The following is a 21,386-nucleotide window of genomic DNA, read 5'->3' as shown; positions in this document are numbered from 1 at the left end:
GGGCAGAGGGAACCACATGGACAGATGCCCAGAGGTGGGAAATGGTGAGCTATGTCTGGGGGCGGGAGCAGCCCAGCCCGCCTGGGCACTGGCCTCTCTTCTTCTCCTCTCCTGGAGGCCACACACTCAACTCTCAGAGCTGCAAAGGGCTGTAGATGTTTTTCCTGTAAATGTCATCCTATAATGTTTCCAGAAGGAAAATCATGTTAATTTCCTAAGTTCAAAGGAGTCATGGGTTTTCCCTGCTGCCTTCTCGCAGATCCTCAGATGAAATGGAATGTGGAAACACTTACGCTGTGGGGTCGGAAAGAACAAGTCACGGTCGCCTTAATTAAGTGTCATTACAAACAATGGTAGGATGAGTCAGATTTAGGGGATAGCCATTTTCAGGGCCAAGCAGGTGTATTCGTTTCCTCAGGCTGCTACGAGAAATTCCTGCAAGCTTGGTAGCTTGAAACAACAAAAAGCTTTCATCTTACAGTTCTGGAGGCCGGAAGTCCAAAATTAAAGTGTTGGCAGGGCCACGGCACCTCCAGGGACTCTCGGGGAGACCCCTTCCTAGCCTTCTTCCAGTTCCATGGGGCTTGTGACGGCATCGCCCCGATCTGCCTCTGGGTTTCAGGGTCTTCTCCCTGGTGGGTTTCCTCTCCTTTTTCTTCAAGATTTTATTTATTTATTAGAGAGAGAGAGAGAGAAAGAGATCACGAGCAGGAAAGTGGGGGCAGAGGGAGAACAGACTCCCCGCTGAGTAGGGAGCCTGATGCAGGGCTTGATCCCAGGACCCTGGGATCATGACCTGAGCCGAAGTCAGACGCTTAACCGAATGAGCCAGCCAGGCGCGCGTCCTCTCTTTCTTCTTATAAGAACACTAGTCATCGGATTTAGTACCCACCCCCAATCCAGGATGATTTCATCTTGACATCTTTAACTTAATTACATCTACAAAGACCCTTTTTCCAAATAACGGTGCATTCAGAGGTTCCTGGGGTTAGGACGGGGACCTATCTTTTGGGGAACACAGTCTAACCCACTCCAGGAAAAGAAGAAAGAGGTCCAATGCCTGTGGGGGCCCCACGCTTTCCTTGAAGGGCACAAACTCATGTCCCACAGATGCTTCTCTGTGGCCCGTCTTCCAAGGGAGCCACCTAACACATGGCAGAGACCTTCCGTCTGTGGCCAGACCAGTGACCGGCCCAGATACTTCCATAATTCTAAGAGGCAACGTGGATGTGGGAGAGACCCAACAATAGAGGGGAGGAACGTCAGAGCTGATAGGGACCCCGCCAGGTACACAATAAAGTCCTCATGCCACCAGGACTTTGACCAACACCTGATCACAGGACCCATCCCACAGAGTGTCCACACTCATCAAATCAGGTGAACAAGGCAGGACTAATGACTCTCCCTAACAGATGGGGAAACTGAGACCCAGAGGTTGAGCATGGCGGCCAGGTTTCACCAAGCCGGGAAGGGGCAGAGGCCTAACTTTTGATGGCAAATCCTGATCTCTCTCTGCCCCATTCTTCCCACCCTCACCGGGGCTGGATGCAAGATTTCAATGCCTACCTTTGTACTAATGAGCTATGAGCGAGAGGAAGAGGATGACTGGGACTGGAGCTGCCAGGGCCCAGGTCACAGGAGCGCAGATGAAGACGCACTCCTGACCTCCGTCACCCTGTGCCCAGCCCTGCTCCTCGGGCCTGAGCTGCCCCCGAGGCTCCCAGGAAGAGCAGCGGGTCAGGTGGAGAAAAATCCTTCCTGTCCTCTGGCTTTGGGCTCTGAGAGGCAGCCCCGGCCTCCCCACCCTGATGCAGAGCCCAGAGAAGGGTGTGGCTGTCACGCACCCAGACAGAGCCCTTCCCCTGGGCCTGGAGAGCTCAGGCTGGCCAGCAGAGGCCAGGAGCTGCTCCTGGGCCACCTTATCCAGAAGAAAGTTCGGTCTGCTCTTTAGGTAGAGAGGCAGAGAGGGAGGGCTTCAGCATAGCTATTTGCAGTCTGTTGAGGCCCTCCACCCCCTGGCCTCCTGACATGCTAAAGGCCCCCTGCCCCTGCAGCCCCTCACCCTGTCATAGTTCTCACTCACAGCTTGGGGGCCATGGCCACCCCCCGCCAACGATGCAGGAAGGACACTTGCCCCAGTGAGAAGCTGTGTGCAAAAATCACTCGCACAGCAAAGGCCCTGCACTCACTGACTTCGTTATCAAAACTGACCTGGGTCTGTTCCCTGGGACGAAGCAGCTTAAGAATAAATCTAAGCCAGGGGCGCCTGGGTAGCACAGTCGTTGGGCGTCTGCCTTCGGCTCAGGGCGTGATCCCAGCGTTTTGGGATCGAGCCCCACATCAGGTTCCTCCGCTGGGAGCCTGTTTCTTCCTCTCCCACTGCCCCTGCTTGTGTTCCCTCTCTCGCTGGCTGTCTCTGTCAAATAAATAAATAATCTTTAAAAAAAAAAAACAACAACTCCCCCCCCCCAAAAAAAGAATAAATCTATGCCAGGGAGTTAACCTAACTCCTTCCAGGTTTGCCTTTTGCCAGAGGTTTCGAATGAAGGTGATCCCTCTTGCTATGGAAGGGGTGAGATTCTATGTCAATGCCATGGACATTGGGACAGAGGTGGGGGAGGATGGTAGCCACAGGTATTTGGGGCAAATCTGTTCTCTGAACCTTAGAATCTCACAGTCACTGGCAAACACAAAGCCTGATTTATTTGGCGGGGGGGGGGGGGACTATCGTGACAGTATGGGTCTGCATGAAGTCCAAGCACATCCAAAGGTCTTTATAAACTCTTAGAATGTACGAGCCATCCAGCCAAAGTCTGTGAGGCCTACAAAAGGCTGGAGTGGTCCAAGAAGGCTGCCTGGAGGAAGGGGCATTTGGAGGATTTGGTTACCAGGAGGGGCATGAGTTTGAGCCTCACTTCATGTGGAAACCAACATGCTGCCACATCCAGAGAGAGCAGCTACGCACCCGAGAGTAGACAGAGCCAGATATAAATGGAAAGTTCCAGGGCCGGAGACTTCTGCTCTTCCACTCTTCTCTTCACAACGGCATGATCTTAGGAAAGCAGCTTGATCCAGTTCCTCCTCTGTAAAATGGGAAGAACAGAGCCCACCCAGCCCACATCCTATGGTTGCCATAAATACAGAACTAAGAGCTGTGAAGGACGTCCTGTAAGATGCCGCCCGTGTGCCTGGGACAGTTCCCATGGGGTCGGATCGGTGCCTGAGGCTGGAGGGGGGACTTGGAGCTTAGGGGAGGTGGTGGAGATGAGGCAGCCTTGACGTTGTCAGCTGCCCAAAAATTACAGCATCTGGAAAAATCACTTTGATGAACTCAACTACCCGCCACACATCACTGTATTTTGAAAATCCCTTCCAAAACAAAACAAAACAAAACACCCCTTCTCTGCAGAAGGATCTGAGTGAGATGTTTTTCTCTCCTCTGATAGAAGATGGAGAGGATGCCAAGCAGATGCTGATGGGATACCGCCCCCCCTTGGGGCCACAAAGGCTGGCAATGGACATGAATCATTCGCATGTCAGCATGACCCTGGCCATCTCTCTGGCTGTCTTCCCACATGCGGGAGGGCAGGGACCCCTATCCTGCAGGTTGGTTTTTACGAAATAGTGACCTGAACACCGCACACGCCCGACTAGACACCCACCAGGCTCCTGCCCTCATTGCCCTCCAGCCTCTGCCCTGCCAAAGCCTCCTACGGCGGGTTCCCCCCCACCCTGCCCTCCCACCTCCACGCCTTCGCTCAAGCTGCTCTCTCTTTCTGGAAGGCTCTCCCCTTCCCCCCATCACCATGTGCCTCAAAGCACGTGGCTCCAATGATCCACTCTCAGAAGCTTCTAGCTCTGGGGCGCCTGGGTGGCACAGCGGTTAAGCGTCTGCCTTTGGCTCAGGGCGTGATCCCAGCATTCTGGGATCGATCCCCGCATCAGGCTCCTCTGCTAGGAGCCTGCTTCTTCCTCTCCCACTCCCCCTGCTTGTGTTCCCTCTCTCGCTGGCTGTCTCTGTCAAATAAATAAATAAAATCTTAAAAAAAAAAAAAAAAGCAGCAGCTTCTAGCTCTGCCCAACCACAGCATTTCGTGCGCCCCACTCCACCCCAGCACCCCTCATTTAAGATTGGAGCAGCCTGATGCACATGCCTGGAGGGACGCTGCTCTGTTCATGTTTGCGACCCAACACAGCACGGGGCCTGCCTGGCACTCAGCAGGGGCTTGGCAAGTGTTGGAGCCGTGGAGGGAGCATCAGCCGCCTCTCTGATCTGATTAGGTGGTCTCCTTGCTGCCACCATACTTGCCTGTCTTGGTGCCTCAGCTCTGCCTGGCCAAATACTAAGCCCCTTGCAACTCCCACCTCGTCCAGGAAGCCTTCTGGGGTTGCGGCTGTCCTCCCTCTCGGGCTACCAGTCAATGCCACATAATTTAGCGCTTCTTGATGCCCTGTTTTCCATTGTTCTAAAATTGTTTCCTGCACATCACTGAGAAAGCAGGAACCTGGCATCAGGCACCATATTGTGTTGTGCCAGACGTGCCCTATATCCTACCCTCTGGCCCCCAGCCCCATCACAGGGGCCCAAGGCTGTGCTAAAAGCACAGAGAAGGAAATGAAGCATTAGGCAAACAGGTATAAATCCTCACTCCACCCCTTATTAGCCATAGTTTCCATTTTTGGTTTAAACTCTAAACTTTAGACCAGGGGTCAGCAAAGTTATTCTGTGGAAGACCAAACAGCAGATATTTTCAGTTTTTGCAGGCCCTACAGCTTCTACTGCAACTACTCAACTCTGCCTTTACAGGGGAAAGCAACCACAGACACGACATGAATGAACCAAGCACGACTGTGTTCCAATAAAACTTTATTGACAAAACAGGCAGTGGGCCACATTGGCCCAAGGGCTGCAGTCTGCCCGCCCCTGCTCTGGAGTTTTACTTGCAATTAACATTTAAACCCCTCACCACATAGACCTCAGACCACACTGTGAAATCTCCCAACTCCTGCCCCAGCCCCTAGCACCCTTTTCTCTCGGTTTTCATCTTGGGTCCTTAGCACTATCTGAAATTACGGCCTATTTGGTGAGTGACTATCTCTTCCAATAGGAGGCGAACTCCAGGGGGACACTGGCTCTTTCTCCAGCACCTGGAACAGTACCAAGCAGAGACTGGGCACCCTTTTAATATCTGCAGGCTGAACAGAGGCCGTCATTATTACCATCATTTCACTGGAGGTCCTGAATAAAATATTACTCGCTTATGCGCTCATGAGCATTATGACTACGCTGGTATCTTTCCCATGATTAACCAAGGCATTTGCAAACCCCGGGTAATTTTCACGTGTTGCAGGAAATGATCCTCCTCGTTTTGGAAATGAGGGAGCTGAAGCATAAAGCTGACATCACCTGCTGGTGACCAGATTTGAACCCGGACCTCCTGGCTGCTCCCTATTAAGGCGGACAGGGCTGGAAGAGAAGTGCACTTGGAGTGTAAGAGCCAACCTCACTCGAACAGACAGGTCATCTCCCCTTCTGCTAACGGTGACAGTAACACCCACTTCACAGGGACCTGGACAGGATGGATTAAACAGACAGAGCCGGCAGGACGGCGTCGGCGGGACACAGGACAAAAGCTGTGAAGCAGCCACTCTTCCGTACCAGATGACGTCACCACCTCCACCCTGCCTCCTAAGGCTTAGAAGGGATTAGATAAGGACACAGCCAGGAAAATGATTATGAAACTTGTCAATCCCCAAACTAACATAAGTTTGTTTTTTTTACCACACCCTCTGGGACTTGCAAAAAGTATCTCCCTTCTTTAAAAAAAAAAAAAAGAAAGAAAAAGAAACTACACGCACACATCTTCTATAAAGACAAAAATAAACCATAAAGACCTACTATCTTTTGAGTTTTAATGACAGTCCAGAAAAGGGTTAAGTTTCAGCCGCTCACATTCCTCTGAGACCCGTTAGGACACAGGCCCAAAATGAAACAAAACCAAGGGGGTTCCACCACGCTGAGGACAAAGGGACGGGGGTCTCCGTTTTCACCCACGCACCTTGGGAGTCTGAGCGCAAAAGCAGACGCAGAACAGAAGACACAGATTGGAACCCTAACACAGAGGCAGCGCCCCACCTCGCTCCTGGCCTCCTGCACCAGCCGAGGGGGGACCCCCTCTATGAAGGCTCTGAGCGTGGCAGGACTCACGCAGGCTGGGCTGATGTTCAGGACAGCGGGGGACACCCACCAGCACATAGGACTTTCCATCCCTGCCCACTGCAGTAGAAAGTGATTCACTCCGGTTCAGATTTAAATATTTATTCCTCAAACACAAAACAATGTCGAACATGCGCATTCCCTGATGGCCCAGCCATCTGGCCCCGGAGTCAGTCGGGGAACATCTTCAGATGAAACCACCAGCTGGGATTCCGACTTCACAGAGTCCCGAGTCTCCCTCGCAGAGGGGGACTTTCCAAATGCTTTGGGCCTCCCTGTTTCTCGGCGAAGGGCAGTTTTCTGTGTCTGGCCCCATAGTTAGCACTTTGAGGATTTTTCAAAGGAGGATAAGCCACACTCCATCTGGAAAGAAGCGGCTGTAGGCCTTTGCTGGGCGAGGTCAGTCATTTGCTTGGGACGAGATTAAAGTGGACAGAGTCACGGTGTGGCTGGCTGGTGTGAGTCAGACGGCGGCGGGCCCCCGAGGCTGGCCCGCATGCCGGGAGCCTCTACCTGGCTGGCCACGAGTTCCTCTCTCTGGAGGGACAGCCTTGTCACTAGGTCGATTCTCCAGGTGGCCACGTGCGGCTCGGCCACCTGGGACACTGCACCTGTGGTATACCACGTCTCTCACTGCAGGCTGCTGGCCGTCACGGGCTTGCTTTCCTCTGAAACAGTCTTACTTTTAAGATATTTCTGTCTCCACCCCATCCTCCACCCCCCCCCAAAATTTTTTTAAACAAGTTACCATGCGTTAGTTCTGAGCATTGGAAGCAGGGCAATAGCCGAAGGAAAGAATGTTCACGCCAGGAAAGGAGCTCAGCAGCCTCGCTCCATCCGACAAAGAGAATTTGTCTCTTAACCTGTTGTGCTAGCATTTTCTGTGGTCAGGAGCCTCCCCCATAATGCAACAGGGTGGGAGCATTTCCAGGGCTCTGCATTCTACGACAGGCAGATAGGGAAGTTTGAAAGGACAGGGACGCTTCTGAACTCTGTCGGTCACAGCTAGAATGGTCTCACTAATGTCAGCTTCTGTAAATCAGCTCAGGTAGAGGGAGGGCGGGCAAAGGCTCCGCGAAACGCAGCTCGCTCCACTGAACCCAGCAGCTCGCTCCTGGTCAGCACACTCCAGAGGACCTCGGAATTAGGAAAACAGAAGGTACCAGTGGAACGAATCCCAGGGAAGAGGGGAGGGTTTGCGAGAGGAATTCTTAAGATCTCTCTTCACTGATGCTTCCCAGGGCTGGACACTTGAGAACAAATGAGGGCTGCTGGAATCCAAAAATTATAGACCCACTTAAAAATACCACAACATGCTGGAATTCATCCTGTTTGTCCCGTGGGGTCATTTGGACTGCAGAAGACAATGGCTTTTCCCCACCCCACCCCCCAGGTTTAAAACCAAGCCAGAGGTCGTCTGCGTTGTCACATGGCTCTAGGGATAGGCCTCGGGGACACACCATGTCTCCCCAACAAGTAAGAAGCCCCCGCAACCAAAAGACCCAGCTGGCTCCATCCCTTCTAGAACTTTCAAGGAGCTCTGCACCAGCAGCCACATTTTGTTTTCATTTTACTTTTGAAAAAAAAAAAAAAAACTTTAAGGTCATTTCCTAAAACTTGGAAATGGAACCCAAACCCACGCCAAATTCTCTCCTTCGCTCTACATCTCCTCGTCCTAAACCTCTTAGGGAGAATACAACCTATCACACCTTATCAGAGGCTTCCTTGGCTTAAATCCATGGCAGTCACATTTCATGTCATTACAGTCTGTGTCCTGCGGTCACGCATAAACTCCTACACCAGCGACAATTACAAACAAGGGGCATTCCTCATTCCTAATTCCAACCTACGCATGCAGGGCATTATCCCGCCAATTTGAGGGAGTTTTTCAAAGCACACAATAATACGTGTCTCAGACACTCTGCCGGGTTCTTAGATCGTTATTCTAACCATTGTGCTGGTGAGGAAGGAACCTCTCCTGGGTCATTTGATGAGCACGTGACCCCATCCAGAGACACACCTGTACCAGCCACCAGTCATCCCCTTGCCACAGCACTGTCACCCTGCCCTTCCCAGGCTGGAATTCCATCTTCCTTAAGGTGGAGGCCGGCATTTGCAGTTTGCACGAACAAGAGGAAGTGAATTTGGGGGACCTGACTGGAGATCCCTGGGTGGGAGTCTTGATGCCTGAACAATTTTACTTGAGTCACTTAAAACCCCGTATGAGTCACAAAAAGCACCCTGTGACCCCTACCTCCCAACTTCCAGCTGAGCAACCCCCCCCATACACACAAAGAAATGAAAGAGATCTACCAGCTTCGATCTCACACATACCCATTAAAACCAGGTCCTTCAGACGAGGCTTAAGACATGAGCTCAAAGTTCAAAAGTCAGTAAAAGGCAACCTGATTTGAGAACAATCATTGAAATATACACTCCAGGGGTGCAATTTATAAAGCAATTATTTGCAGGCCCATTTGCCCCACCACACATGCGCACAGCTCACGGCAATAATGGGGAGAACATGCCCGCTGTGCAGCATATCCAAAACCCTGAGAATCCCGTCTCTTCCCCCACACACTCCATTCTCTGTACTTGTCAGCTTCCTGCAGCCAGGGCCCTCGTCGGCCCAGGTGGCCTGCAGCAGCTGGAAGCCATTACCTCAGACCTTGCTACCACCCGAAGAGGTGTGTGGGAGAGTCTGCTCAGGTCTGGGGTTTTGGGGACCTGCTGTGCCATTTACTATGCATTACGGGCAAGGCATTTAGTCTGAGCCTCTACTTTCCATCTGCAAAATGGGCTGTGATTCTCCCCTCCAGAGAGCCAGAGATGTATGTGGAAGAGCTCTACAGTGGAAAGTGCTAGACTCCTGCGAGGGGCTTTAATTGTCATTATTCTTCCTTGCCAGAATCTTTCTGGCATTTTAGGGCAGATTAATTCCTATGTTCCCCGGGGGCAAGTGCATTCACTCCTGTGATCATCTGCTGCTGGGGAACTTCTATACACAGCTGCAGCACCACCAAAGAGACACTCTCTGTACAGTGAGGCAGCCTGATTTATGCCTTGTCCCTTAAAGATGACATTCTCATTTTGGCCCCGTGTTAACCTTGTGCCTCAGGTTGTTGAACTGTCCAAAAGGAAAGACACCTTCATTTGGGGGGGGGGGGGAGGTGCTGTATAGGCGACAGACCCTTCAGGTAGTCACCTGCCTTCTGCCTTGCCCCTTTCAACATGCATACACACCCGTGATCCAAATTCTCAAAGACAATTACAAGGCTCAAATACAGCTCATGAAGGCCAAGTCCCTTCTGCTCCATGACACTATCTGTCCCCCCGATTCCAGTGGCCAGGCTAAGAGAAAAGTCTGAGCCCCACAGCTGCTTGGGGAATGCAGAAAAGGTGGGTGAACTATATATAATTAGACCATCCTGACGTTTCCCTCTTCGTCCCAGGTGTTTTTTATGTTTGTTTCCAGTGAGCTGGGCCTAGGATGAAGCACTGTGCAGGATCCGCCAGCACGGAGATACAGATAGCCTTTGTCTTGCCACCTCACATCTGCCTGCGGCCCAAGCTGGGAGGAGCTCCCTGGCTCCTCCCCTTCCGCCCCTTGCACACCCCATTTGTCCTGGCTTTTCTTTTCACTGGGTGCTCCTGGGGGAAGATGTCTGAGAACCTACTCCTCCTGCAATCCCTCTCTCCCTGTCACCTGATATGGACACCTCCCCAGATTAGACAAATGCAGATCATTAAAAAAAAAAATGAAGATCCCTGTTTATAGGGAGTCCAAGGGCTAGTCATAGACAAAGTGACACAGGAGTTTATGAAGTTCTGGAATTGGAATGTCAAATGTCTCACGGTGGAATGATGCTGCCCACTTAGGTCCTATGTTCTAGAATGTTCTAGACAGGAGGAAGGGCAGAAGTCACAGCTCTTCCCGGCCCCTCCTGCAGGCTCACCCCTCTCCAGTGGGACAGAGGACAGCACCTAGGAACAGCAATGACTGAGGATGGGTGCAGGGCAGGCAAGGCTTCCTCGCCATGGAAGTCTGAGGTCTAAGGAGGAGATTTAATGGCCATCGCAACATTCATCAGAAATTAATTTAACAGCCTCTGAGTATTTCTCACCAGAACTGGTATTTGCGGAAACATTTCCAATTATGATATAAGACCTGCCTGGTCTTATATCAAAGATGCCCAAAGATGATTATTTTCTAAAGCCGAAATGTCATTCAAGTATTTAACTGTTCTGAACCTTCATTTTCTCCTCCGTAAAATGGTGAAAACTCCCCACCTTAGAGTTTTTGAAAGGTAAGATGAGAATGTACATAAATCTTGAAGTGCTGGGTCTGATACAATATAAATCATAATATTATTTTTTAAAAAACAGGTAGCCACGTTGAAAGATTCCCCCATGCCAGCTGTTACTCAATAGGACTTAGTACCCGTTCTGTCCACACCACCCCCCCGGGAAGCAGATATTATGACTGTGCCCATTTTACAGTCCCAGAAGGTGCAAAGCCAAAGAGGGTCAGTAATTTCCTCAAGGCCACACATGAGCCAAGGTGACCTTGACCCCCTAGGCACCTGGCCTCGAACAGCTGTCTCCTGCTTCCATCTAGAGGATACTCCTTATTAAAAAGGTTGTAACTGGGAGTCACTCCGTATTTAAGTGTCCCTTCACCCACTCCAGGAGTCACTTTTACCTTTTAAACGTGAAAATGCTGTGGGGAAAAAAATACCGTCTCCCATTAAAACCCCTTCTTCTGCATGTACTGTGTTCCACAGCCGGGATGCACAGACCTCCCCTGGAGGGTCCTTACACCAAATACTCCAGGCAGCCGAAAAGGCAGAAAGAGCTCATTGCTCCCCAGGGGAGCACACATACATCCGCCAAACCTGGGACCCTGGCAGCTCTCCAAGCCTTAGCTTCCTTATCTATAAAATGGATTTACTGTAAGATCAATAAAGTTGAAGCATTAAAAACTCATTCCTGTTGGCCTTTGGTCTCCACCCACCCCCAGCCCTGGCCCCTGGTCTGGGGAGTCATACAATATGCATGCTCTTGTCTTCATCCCTGTCCCAAGCGCTCAGCTCAGCCAGCACCAGCACCGGGAAGCTTCTCTGCCTCTCCAGTCCTAAACAAGCTGCTGACCAGCCCACCAGCTGCACTCCTGGGACACTCCTCCTCCAGCCCCAACTAATGCACAGGGGAGAAAGCCAAAAGTGTCAGCACTCCCACCTCAAAGTGCCTCAGCGGCCACCCTGCGCTCTAATACCTGGTTGGCCGGCAGAACTCAGGGTGCAGACCTGGCCACGCCAAATGCCTGGGCTAATGCACCATGGGCCCAGCGCCGGCTGACGTCCCCAGTGGGCCCTGGGACTCTCAGCTTAGAGACGCCAGGCAGGACAGGAGCCTTGCCCAGCAGCGTTTTGGGCAGGTCACGCTGCCTAGGAGGAAGGGCAGCAGCAGAGCGGCCACGAAAGATCCAGAAAAAACGTCAGGAAAGAGGCATGCCCGCCACCTCATTCCACCCTAGGACTCGAAGCCTTAGGTCTGGGGATTTCGTGAGAACAGGGACAGGCTGAGCCAGTCTGGAGAGCCTCCCAGGATCGCCCAGCTCCGGGGCGGATCCTGCTTTCCCGCTGTGGTTTCCCATTGGCAGCGAGGAGGAAAAAAGTCCGGGTTCTCCCCACGGGGAAAGGGGGAACAGGAACCCCATGCTGTCCCCTCTCGTAGGCAATGCTACCCACCCCCGGCAGGCCTGCAAAACCCCTCTCTGCCTCTTCCTGGAGACCTAGATTTTAAAGCAGGACACCCGTCCTGTGAGGGATTCATGCCCCGAGTTTTTTTCTTTTCCTTTCATCCAGGACAGGTCAGGGCTGCCCGATTTTTCTCGCCAAGCTACAAGACTAAGCAGATTTCTTTTTTGGGCCTCAGATGGGGGTGGGGGAGGTGGGTACGAAATACAGAATGTGGCCCGTCTACATCGCCGTCACTTTATTGTATTGTCACCGTTAACTTAACTATAAATACTACGGTGGGGAGCGAGGCTCCGGAGGCCTCGGACTTCGGGGCTCCGAGCCCCGGCGCGACCCCGACCCCAGGCGCCAGCCCTCCCGGCTCTGTACACTATTTACAGCTCCTCTTTCCTCTTTCTCGACCCCCTCCCGCAAGGCAGCGCGTGTGCAAGAAAGTAGCATCGTCTGTCTGTGCAAGTCCTTCGAGTTAGGCAAGAGCCACAGCCGGCCCGAAGCCGTCAGCTGTCCGAGTCCAAATCGCTTTTACCTTCCTCTTCCCTCTTCTCGGGCGACGCCTTGGACGACGTCTTGTTCCACTTCTCGGCGTTTTCCGACTCCTCCGACGAGGACCGCTTCTGCCGCCTCCATTTGGCACGGCGGTTTTTAAACCAGACCTGTTGCGCAACGGAGGACAAAACCACAGTTAAGATCAAAGGCGCGTCCCCCCCCCCAACGGCGCGGGCACCCCGAGGCCTTCGGTGGCCGCGGGTGACGCCGGCGTGGGCTCGGAAGCCGGGGACCCCGCGCGCACTCCCACAAAAGGACGCGAGAATCGCTCCCGCTTCCGCGTTTCCATGCAACTTCCTGGGCCTAAAGCGCCCTCCAGCAGCCTCCGGGCCGCCGCGGGATGCAAAGTTCAGGGAGACCCGAGCAGAGCCCGGCTGCCGCGCCGAGCTCACCCGGCGGGGGCCCTATCTCGCCGGGAAGGGCCGGCAGGCGCGCCCACCTCCACTTTCTCCTCGCGGAGATGCACCTTCCGGGCCAGCTGCTCGCGGGTGCCCACGTCTGGGTACTTGGTCTCCTGGAAGAGGTTCTCCAGCGCTTCCAGCTGCTCGTCGGTGAAGATGGTGCGGTGCCGCCGCTTCCGCCGGCAGTGCAGCTGGTTGAGGAGTTGCAGCTCGGTGCGCGACAGCGTGCCCACGTTCATGTAGGGCAGCATCTGGTGCGGGACCGGGGACACCAGCACCGAGCCGGGGCCCTCGTAGCCTGCAACAGAGAAGAACGCACGGTCGGCCGGCTCCCTTGCCGCCACTGCGCACACCGCCAGCCGGCCCGCCCGCCCGGTGACCCACTCCCACTAGAAAATCCTCTGCTACGGGGTGCTGGCATTTGGGGGTGCGCGGAAATCGAAAATGCAGGGAATTGGGGGAAGCATGCTAGAGGATCCGCACACTCCGAAAGCCAGTTTGGGAATCCCAAAAGCCTAGTCTCCCCACGCCGCCACTAAGTTACAGTTTCCTCTAACTCTAGTCTTCAGTTTGCAGCAAGTGTACAAACCCCCCGTGCCCGATCGGCTAAGAAAAGGGGAGGGGGGTTTCATATGTGCGCAAAGAGAAAAGTTAGTGCAAAAATGGGAAAAGCCAGCGCCACCGCCCACCCACGCCCCAGGGACAGAGGACCACGGCTAGAAGGCCGGCGCGAGCGAGACCCTACCTGGGGGCGTCGGGACGCAGGAGCACTGCTGGGCACCCAGCGGCGGCACGGCCCCGCAGCAGGCCGGGCCCACGGGCGCCGCCTGCACGTGCAGCTGCCCGTAGAAGTAGTTGTTGTAGCCGAGGCGGGAGCCGCCGACCGCGGCCGGGAGGCCTGCGCCGCCGGGAGCCACGGGGCGCGGATAGAAGGCGCCATAGTCCGAGGAGGCGCCGCCGCCGGCGCCGTAGAGCGAGTCCCCGTGCAGGGCCGGGAAGACAACCGGAGCCGCGGCGCTGGGCGCCACTGGCAGCACCGAGTCTTTGCAGCGCGGCCGAGCGGCCAGGATGTTGTCGATGCTGAACATGCTGGCGGGCATCCCCGAGCCTCGCGCCGGGACCGGGGGGCGGCGGGGAGGCACCGGGGAAAAAGCCTCAAAGTGGGGGGGTCCACTCTCCTCCAGCGGCGGACCAAACCGAAAGAGAGCGCGGGCGAGCGCGAGCCCCGCGCCCCTCCCCGCCCCCTGCGTCCGCTCACCCTCCTCCCGCCCTCCCCTCGCTGCAGCGTTCGCTGAACTCAACCCGCGGGTAGGACGGAGTTTAGACCAGCTGAACCTCTTGTTGGTTTTATACTGAGTCGACGTCATCCTGGATTTAGTTCCTGGTAATATGCAGATGACAAACAGAACCAGATTTGGCCCTTTCTGTGCCTTTGGGTGGGTGGGGGGCTTTAGGGAAGGGGGAGGGGGAGAGGTGCCAAGGGGAGGGGGTTGCGGGGGCCCGAAAAAGGATTGTGGATTGCAAATTAATGAAATTAACCTAATCTTTCCCATTCAGCGGCGCCGGCGCGGGCCGGCGGAGCTGGGCGGGCGTCCTAATTGCTCGGGTTAATCTCATTAATGCCATTGTGCGGCGCAGTTAACAACTCCCTCCGCCGGACCTCTCCGCCCCCACCCTTTTTTCTCAGATTGGGTCCTATTATTGGGTGCGATTTCCTCTGCCAGAAACTCCAATTCATTGTGGACGGTTTTACTTTGGGGCTACTTTTTGCCCCATTTCGGAATTTGTTTTGTTTTAGAAAATGCAAGTGGCTGCGTCCTCTCTCAAGCAAGGTTGAAAACTCCGCTCTTCCTCCGGACCCCCAAACCCTCACCGCCAAATTTTACTTTTCTTTTTTTTTTTTTCTTTCTTTTTTTTTAATCTCGAGGTTCTCTGCCGAGTGGAACTGGTTAACCCCACCCCCAACCCTTTTGTTTTTGCAAAGGCCAAAATTTGTAAAGGCGAAATCGACGAAAGAGGTGCATTGTGATTCTTAAAATATATGTATCTATTTTTTCGCAGTCACTTTGGGTCTGAAAACTACCATAGGAATCCGTAGGCCCTTACAGAGACCAAATTCAGCCGCTCATTAAAATTCGCCACCAAGAGTGGCACTCCCAAGCGATGCTTCCAGCTGCTCCCTGCGTGGGCGTCGGTAGGTTTTATGTTTTTTCTTTTGCTTTTTAAAAATTATTCCTGGAAATGGGGTGTCTTCTCCCCCATACTGTTTTTGTTTTCTATCCAAAATCCAAAAATGGGGCTTTGGGGATTCCCCACCTCTTTCCCCAACAGTTGAGTCGCATTTTCCCCATCCGTCTCGCCAGCTCCCTGACTGGGACAGGACCCCTAGCTGTCCTTCCCGCGACAGGCCCGGGCTGGGACTCCCCAGCCCCGGCGGCCTGGCCAAACCCGGGCTCTGCTCGCGGCAGGCGGCCGCGGTGATTCGCGGGATCCTCGGCGCTGCACTGCCGGTCGGCGGGCGCTCCTGGAGGCGCATCCAGCCCACGACCGTGCGCAGGCGGCAGAGCGCCCTTCGAGAAGGTAGGCGACGGTGCGCGCGGAACGAAAGTAGCCCCCTAGGTCCTTGAGGGCCCGGCACAAGCCCCAGCTTTGCAGAGATGTCCTTTCTCGGCCCCTCGCGCAGGCACCTCCAGCCACTCCAGGGGAAGGGGTAGGGCCGAGCCCCAAGCGGGACGGCCCGAGGGCCGGGTGGGGGGCAACTCGGGTTTGCCGAAGGAGGGCAGCAGTTAACTCACGCCCATTTCCCCTGTGGCTCTCTGGCTAATTAACAGGGATCCCCGCAGGGTTGTCTGATGTTGCTTCGGTAGGGCGGTAGGGCAAAGGGGAAAGGGCACTTGTCAATTGCTGTTCCCGGGTCAGAGGAGCCGGGGCGCGGAGGTTAGGTCCGACCCGCGCGCAGAACTCCGGCGGTGCGCAGGAGCGGCGGGGAGAAGCTAGGCGGCGGCGCCTCTCCTAGGCCTCCGCTCGTGGACCCCTGCACCCTCAGGCCCACCCGCTCGTGGCCCAAGAGCCTTGCTTTTTTGAATACTGAGCAGGCTAAGACGTTGTTGTAGGGGGAGATTAGGGCAAGACTGGAATGGGTCTCAGTTTCGGGAGGCAATCGGTTTTTTTTTGTTTTTTTTTTTTTAACAATAGAAACCGGTCCCAGGGGATGGAGTGTGACCCTCCCCTTCGGAGAGGTCAGGTCTAGGAAAAGAAGTGCAGCGCTTTCCCTTTGCTACTAAGTAGGGATAGAGGCATTTTTTCCACTCTGGGAGACTTTAAAAAATCACCAGTTTCCGGGCACATTCCCCGCCAACCTTTCCTGGGTTCGATTCTGCAGGGCAATTGATGGGAGTAGAGGCGGCAACTCCTCTATGAGTCTTGGCCGCGTTTGTGTTCGGGCTGGGCGCTCTGGGCAGCTCGTGCGTGAGTGGATCTTTTAAGACCTCTGCTGAGCCGGGTGGAGGCAGAAGCGCTGCGGAAAACCGAGGCAGAGTCCTCGGCCATTTCTGTGAACGTGCTCAGACCAGCAAGGCTTGGAGACGTCAGCCAAATTTCTAAAAAGAGCGCTTTCTAGTTTTTAAATAAGACCGTATCCGCCACACACGCGTCATGCCTCCTAACACTTGGTACACTGTTCTTTTTAAGAATCAGATTTAGCCAACTCCTAGACTTCGCCCCTTGCTTTTCTGCAGTGCGCTGTCAGTACCATCCGATTCCTGGATGGAAGAGGACTGTACAGGGAGTCTGAGCGTCAGAGTTCCCTACCCAACGTTGCCACCTTGCAAATTATCCCTTCTCTTTAGGTCTCGGTTTTTTGTCTTTGTTTTGTTTTGTTTTTTTATTTGATGGAACCAACGCCAACAATCATTGGGTCCCTTACAACCCTAAAAATTAACGAGGCTAGGTAATTGTCGCCCGTTGGCCAAAGAGACTGGGGGTAGACTTTGGGGCATTTTTCTAGTTCTTTTCATTGGGGCAAAGGAGCGTGTTATCCCCCACCCCCTCCCAGGGCAGGGTCTCTATCAGCTGGGTCCAAGATTAGGAAAAGGGAGCCTGAAAGCTCGTCCTCTTGCAGAAGGGATTTTCTGGGCAGAGGACACGGGGACCCAATCGCCGCTCTATCCCAGTTATTCAGCCAGTTATTCTCTTTCTCAGGGAGCTCACCCCCCGCGCTGCGGGGGCTCCCCATCCTGGTTGCCCCTCAATCTATAGGCTGCACAGTGTCCGCGGGGAGGCAGGAGCCGGGGAAGGCAGTCCTCGGTGCGGCGCCCCGCGCTGAGCGTCCTCCACGGGCCGAAACCCACAAGTGTCCGCCAGGCACTAAACAAACAATCATCCGCCTCGCGACGCCAGGCGCAATTGGAATAACAAATGCAACGCACGCAAATTGCCTGCCTCCTGTTCCTAAGCGATTGTTTGTCGGCCCCGCAGGCACCGCTCAGCATGGGAGGACCGGGAGCGTCCGGAGGCGGCCAGCAAGCGCTTAGGTCGGACGTGCAGTAAACACGCCGCTGATTTTACTTATTATCACCCAAACACGATTTCACACAAAGCAATCACCAAGCCAGAAGTCTATGAAAATGTATTTGTTGAGGAGTCAGTCGCCCCGGTAATAGCCCTCATTTTTAATATATTAAAGAATAGATCAGCGGATTCCGAGTGCGTAAGGTATACGTGCGGTTCGATATCTGTCCAGGCGCTTTTTTTTCCTCCACAATCATCGCTAAATTGATTCATAGAGCATAGATTAAATTGCTTCTCTGATTTAAAACAGAGTGCCCAAATTTGGAGCGTGCGTCTGGCTCTCGCCACCCGCCCCAAGAGATTCTCAGCCGGGAGGAAACTGTCGCCCACGATCCTTCCGCACGCGCACACGCAGGCACCCATGGCTGTCAAAAAATGCATATGCGGTCCTAACTTCTTGCGGTTTCGGGAACTTTCTTAATTCTTTCAGCCTCTGGCCCCATCACAGCTCAGAATCGGATGCCTTTAAGAAGGATTTTTCGTGGCATGGGCAAAAAGCTGACGTGTCCTTTTCAAAGGTAGGGGGCCCCCCTGGAAGGGCGAATTAGCTGGGTCAGAGGAATGAGGAACAATAATGAGCAGAGCGGGCTGCAGCCGGTGCGCAGCCTCGAGACCCCATCCAGCCTTCACAGCGCAAATCGGCTTTATTGTTTGTAGTCGGGCTTAAAAAAAAAAAAAAATCCAGTGCTTCAAAAATGCTGCTCAAACCCCGGTCCGCGGCCCTGCTCCTTGGAGGACACCTCCGGTAGCCCCAGGGGGTTTTCCGTGTGAGGTTGGGTGGGTGGAGTATGGCACCAGGTGCAGATACCACCCCGCTAAGGGGCAAGCGCGCCCAAGGGCTGGATAGCTGGATCTCTTGCACGCAGTCAAGGGCGATGTAGGGACGCTTACGAGCTGAGTTTTGCTCAAAGTTTTGCAACATTCCCAATAAGCGCTCTGAGCCCCTGAGGACGAAATAATCAAGGTGTTAGGAAAACTCAACATAACTGGGGGGGAGGTGGAGAGAAGAGGGTGTCGAAAAATGACGTCTTCCCAAAGCATGAGAAAAAAAAAAATAGCTCCAGGTTCCAGGGTTGCAGAAATCCACTCTCAGCCGAGCTGTTTACCAAAGTTTGTTTCAAAGTGACTTGCACCGTTGCTTTTGCAAATCACAGAATGCAAATGACGATAATTTGTTCTCAGTGGAACTTTCTCTTGAAATGATTAGCAAAGTCAGTCATTTGAAAATTAGAGCGAATGCACAGACGGTTCCCGAAGCCCCTCGCTAACCGATATCAGCTTCTAAAGTTTTCATTCATGTAAACCTCATTAATGAAGATCTTTTATTTAAACGTCAAGGGGATTTGAAATTCAGAGTAAATTATGAAGCTTGTATGTCTAGCCAAGTCATGGGTCAAATGCATTTGTGAAAAACTGCTAAAAGAGCATATGGTTTTGAATTTTTCTACAATGACTAGTGTTTAAATAAATTGCTTGTACTGCTTAACTTCATGTGTAATTTTGACAGAAATTGGCCTATAGCCTTTTGATATGTAAACATTTCAGCCTTTTATGCGGTATAAAAAAGACACTGCTTTTTAGGATCAGCTCAGGCGGTCACCCTGTAATTCTGAAAGCTGGCACCTACCATTACATTCTTGCTAGATTTCAACTTTCCAGTGGCAGCCTCAGGGAGAAAAAAAAAAGGAAAGAAAAAGAAAGAAAGGATATTTCAAAAGCAATGTCCATTTGGGATTAAAAGCTACAAATGAGGTGAGAACGTGCCACTTACTATCTGAAAGAAATGGATCAACCATAGTTATTAAAGAACATTTTCTGTCATTTTTCTTTAAGCCAGCCCGGCAGAGGGGACACTTAAGCAGGGCTGGGACTGACTGCCGTATCATTAAATGCTTATCGGAGAGCCGAGCCAATCCGTCCAACACACAAATAGGTGTGAAAAATCTAGGTATCACTTCAGGACGTTACCAGTGAAATGGCTCCGTGTCACAGAACCCATTAAGATGCAAACACCACTCCATCTGGGAAGAGAATCACCCCTGGCTCGGAATTACTGAACACAAATGGCAGGTCTGAGTCTTGCACGGGGGTCTTTCACAGCGGGAGGCTGTCTTGGGGGGGGGGTTGCAAAGACAGCCCAGGGCACAGTTCAGAGACCACTCTGGGCTGTCAGGGGGGGTTCTGAAACAACGGATAAATCTGCATAAACCCATTTGTTGCTAATATCTCTTGTCTCCCGTAAACAAGATTGGGATGTGGATTGCAAGGCCGGTCACCCGGAGGGAGGGAAACAGACAAGAAGCCCAGCCCCTGAGGTTACCCGGTTACCCCAGCGCTAGACTTGGGGGAGGGGGCACACTTTGACTTGGTATGCACCCTGAGGACGGCCACCTCGCCTTCCCCTCTGTTCTCCCGGTCCTACCCTATTTATCCTATATGTCGGTGTTGTCCTACACAGACTTTCCCAAGAGACATCTCCCCTCCGTGAAGTTTTGGAGGAACTCAGAGAAGATAGGAAGCAACAATCTTTGTACAAGGTTGAGCCAAGGGAGCGAACTGAGGTCTTCTTTATGGAAAGACTGTCCTGGTACAAAGCCGTGATGCAGAAAAAAGGCTGGCTGAGAAAGACAGGCGGAGGTGTTTTTATTTACATTTCTTACGCATTCCAACGCATCGTACTGTGGTCAGCAAACCGGAAAGGAAAGGACATATTTCAGAGCATAAGGAAGGCACCAGACTTTTTGTTTTGTTTTTCCTGAGCGTTCTACATTCCTGTCTAACTTCTTCTGTCCATTTTGAAATGAATAAGGGTAATTTTTCCCCCTGTTAGTGGTAGTTTTAAAGTTCTTAGAAAAACAACCGATTTTGTTAATAAAATATTTCCGTAGCTTTCAGCTGCTTAACTTTTAGGAACTTACCCCAAAAATGTGTTTGTGATCAACATTAGCTAGGCAAGGGATGTATTTGGGGTAAAAGAGGAACACTTAATACTTAAAAGATAATTTGAGAGGTTGAGGGCTTTGGGGTTTTTGTGTTTTGTTTTGTTTTGGAAGGAGAGAATATTACAAAGTAAAACTGGAAATTAGAGGAAAAGATAGCCGTGCCTGGTGGCTGTGTTAGTGTCCAGAGAGGTTAGTATCAGTGGAGATACGTGTCATCTGAAACTTTGCTAGCGTGTTCATCATTTTAAGGAGGACTTGCTAAAATGGCCATTGGGCAGCCCGTCATCTTAACATCTGGACGTGAAATGTATACCGGGTAGCGTTGTCGGCTCTTTAAACATAGGCGTGAGGAAGCTAACAAGCATTCTCCCAGGTGTGTCTTGTTCTTCAAAGCAGGACAAGGGAGGCTCAGATTTGCTCCAGCATCACTGTCAGTGGCGGTTTTAAATAGTTTCTGAACTCCAAAAAGGGCCCTTACTTGGGCCCATTCATTCCTGTCTGCCTTTTAAAGAAGCGGCCAGACTCCCTCGTCCATTGGTTATATGCAAAAATCAAGGCTTCTGAAGCCTCAGGAGTCAGAGTCATGGGAAGGGGGGGGAAGACCCCTTTCTGAGGTCGCAGGTCATGTCACCTGCTCAATCCCACCATCCAGAGGGTCTGATGCTGTCACTCAACCTTAACTTGGCTTTGCTGTAGGTAGAGGAGGCTGAGAATTCAGGTCACTTCTCTGTCCCTGAAGGGGCAAAAGGAGGAGAATTCCCAGAAACAACCTCAACTTCCCATTTGTTTGATTTGTGTTGGGGCTTTTAGTATCTTTTCATAGCCAGGAGGTCAGGAGTTTGGGAATACACTGCCCTACGCACACACACGCACGCGCACACACACACACATGCACGCACACGCACGCACACACAGGCACACACCCTCCCCTCACCTCCCTACGCTTTCATTT

At 52.7% G+C, this 21,386-nt stretch overlaps 1 protein-coding gene and 1 long non-coding RNA gene across 2 annotated transcripts; one reads left to right on the top strand and one right to left on the bottom strand.

Annotated features, from left to right (window-relative positions):
* Positions 1-12,199: 12,199 nt before the first annotated feature.
* Positions 12,200-14,138, bottom strand: GSC (goosecoid homeobox). Its single transcript, XM_040641269.1, has 3 exons — positions 13,669-14,138; positions 12,962-13,221; positions 12,200-12,629 (listed from the first exon to the last, which is right to left on the bottom strand). Exons 1-3 carry the CDS (start codon positions 14,021-14,023, stop codon positions 12,474-12,476), a joined length of 771 nt encoding a protein of 256 aa, XP_040497203.1. The 5' UTR covers positions 14,024-14,138; the 3' UTR covers positions 12,200-12,473.
* Positions 14,139-15,629: 1,491 nt separating this feature from the next.
* LOC103669732 lies at positions 15,630-20,343 on the top strand. Its single transcript, XR_570392.2, has 3 exons — positions 15,630-18,010; positions 19,326-19,562; positions 19,951-20,343. It is a non-coding gene; the product is annotated as an uncharacterized LOC103669732 (long non-coding RNA).
* The last annotated feature ends 1,043 nt before the right edge of the window (positions 20,344-21,386 follow it).

This window comes from Ursus maritimus, unplaced genomic scaffold (assembly GCF_017311325.1).
Source record: "Ursus maritimus isolate PB19 unplaced genomic scaffold, ASM1731132v1 scaffold_25, whole genome shotgun sequence".
In the NCBI taxonomy this organism is placed as follows: Eukaryota; Metazoa; Chordata; class Mammalia; order Carnivora; family Ursidae; genus Ursus; species Ursus maritimus.
Note: the sequence above shows the minus strand (reverse complement) of the source record. Positions and strands in the feature narration are given on the sequence as shown.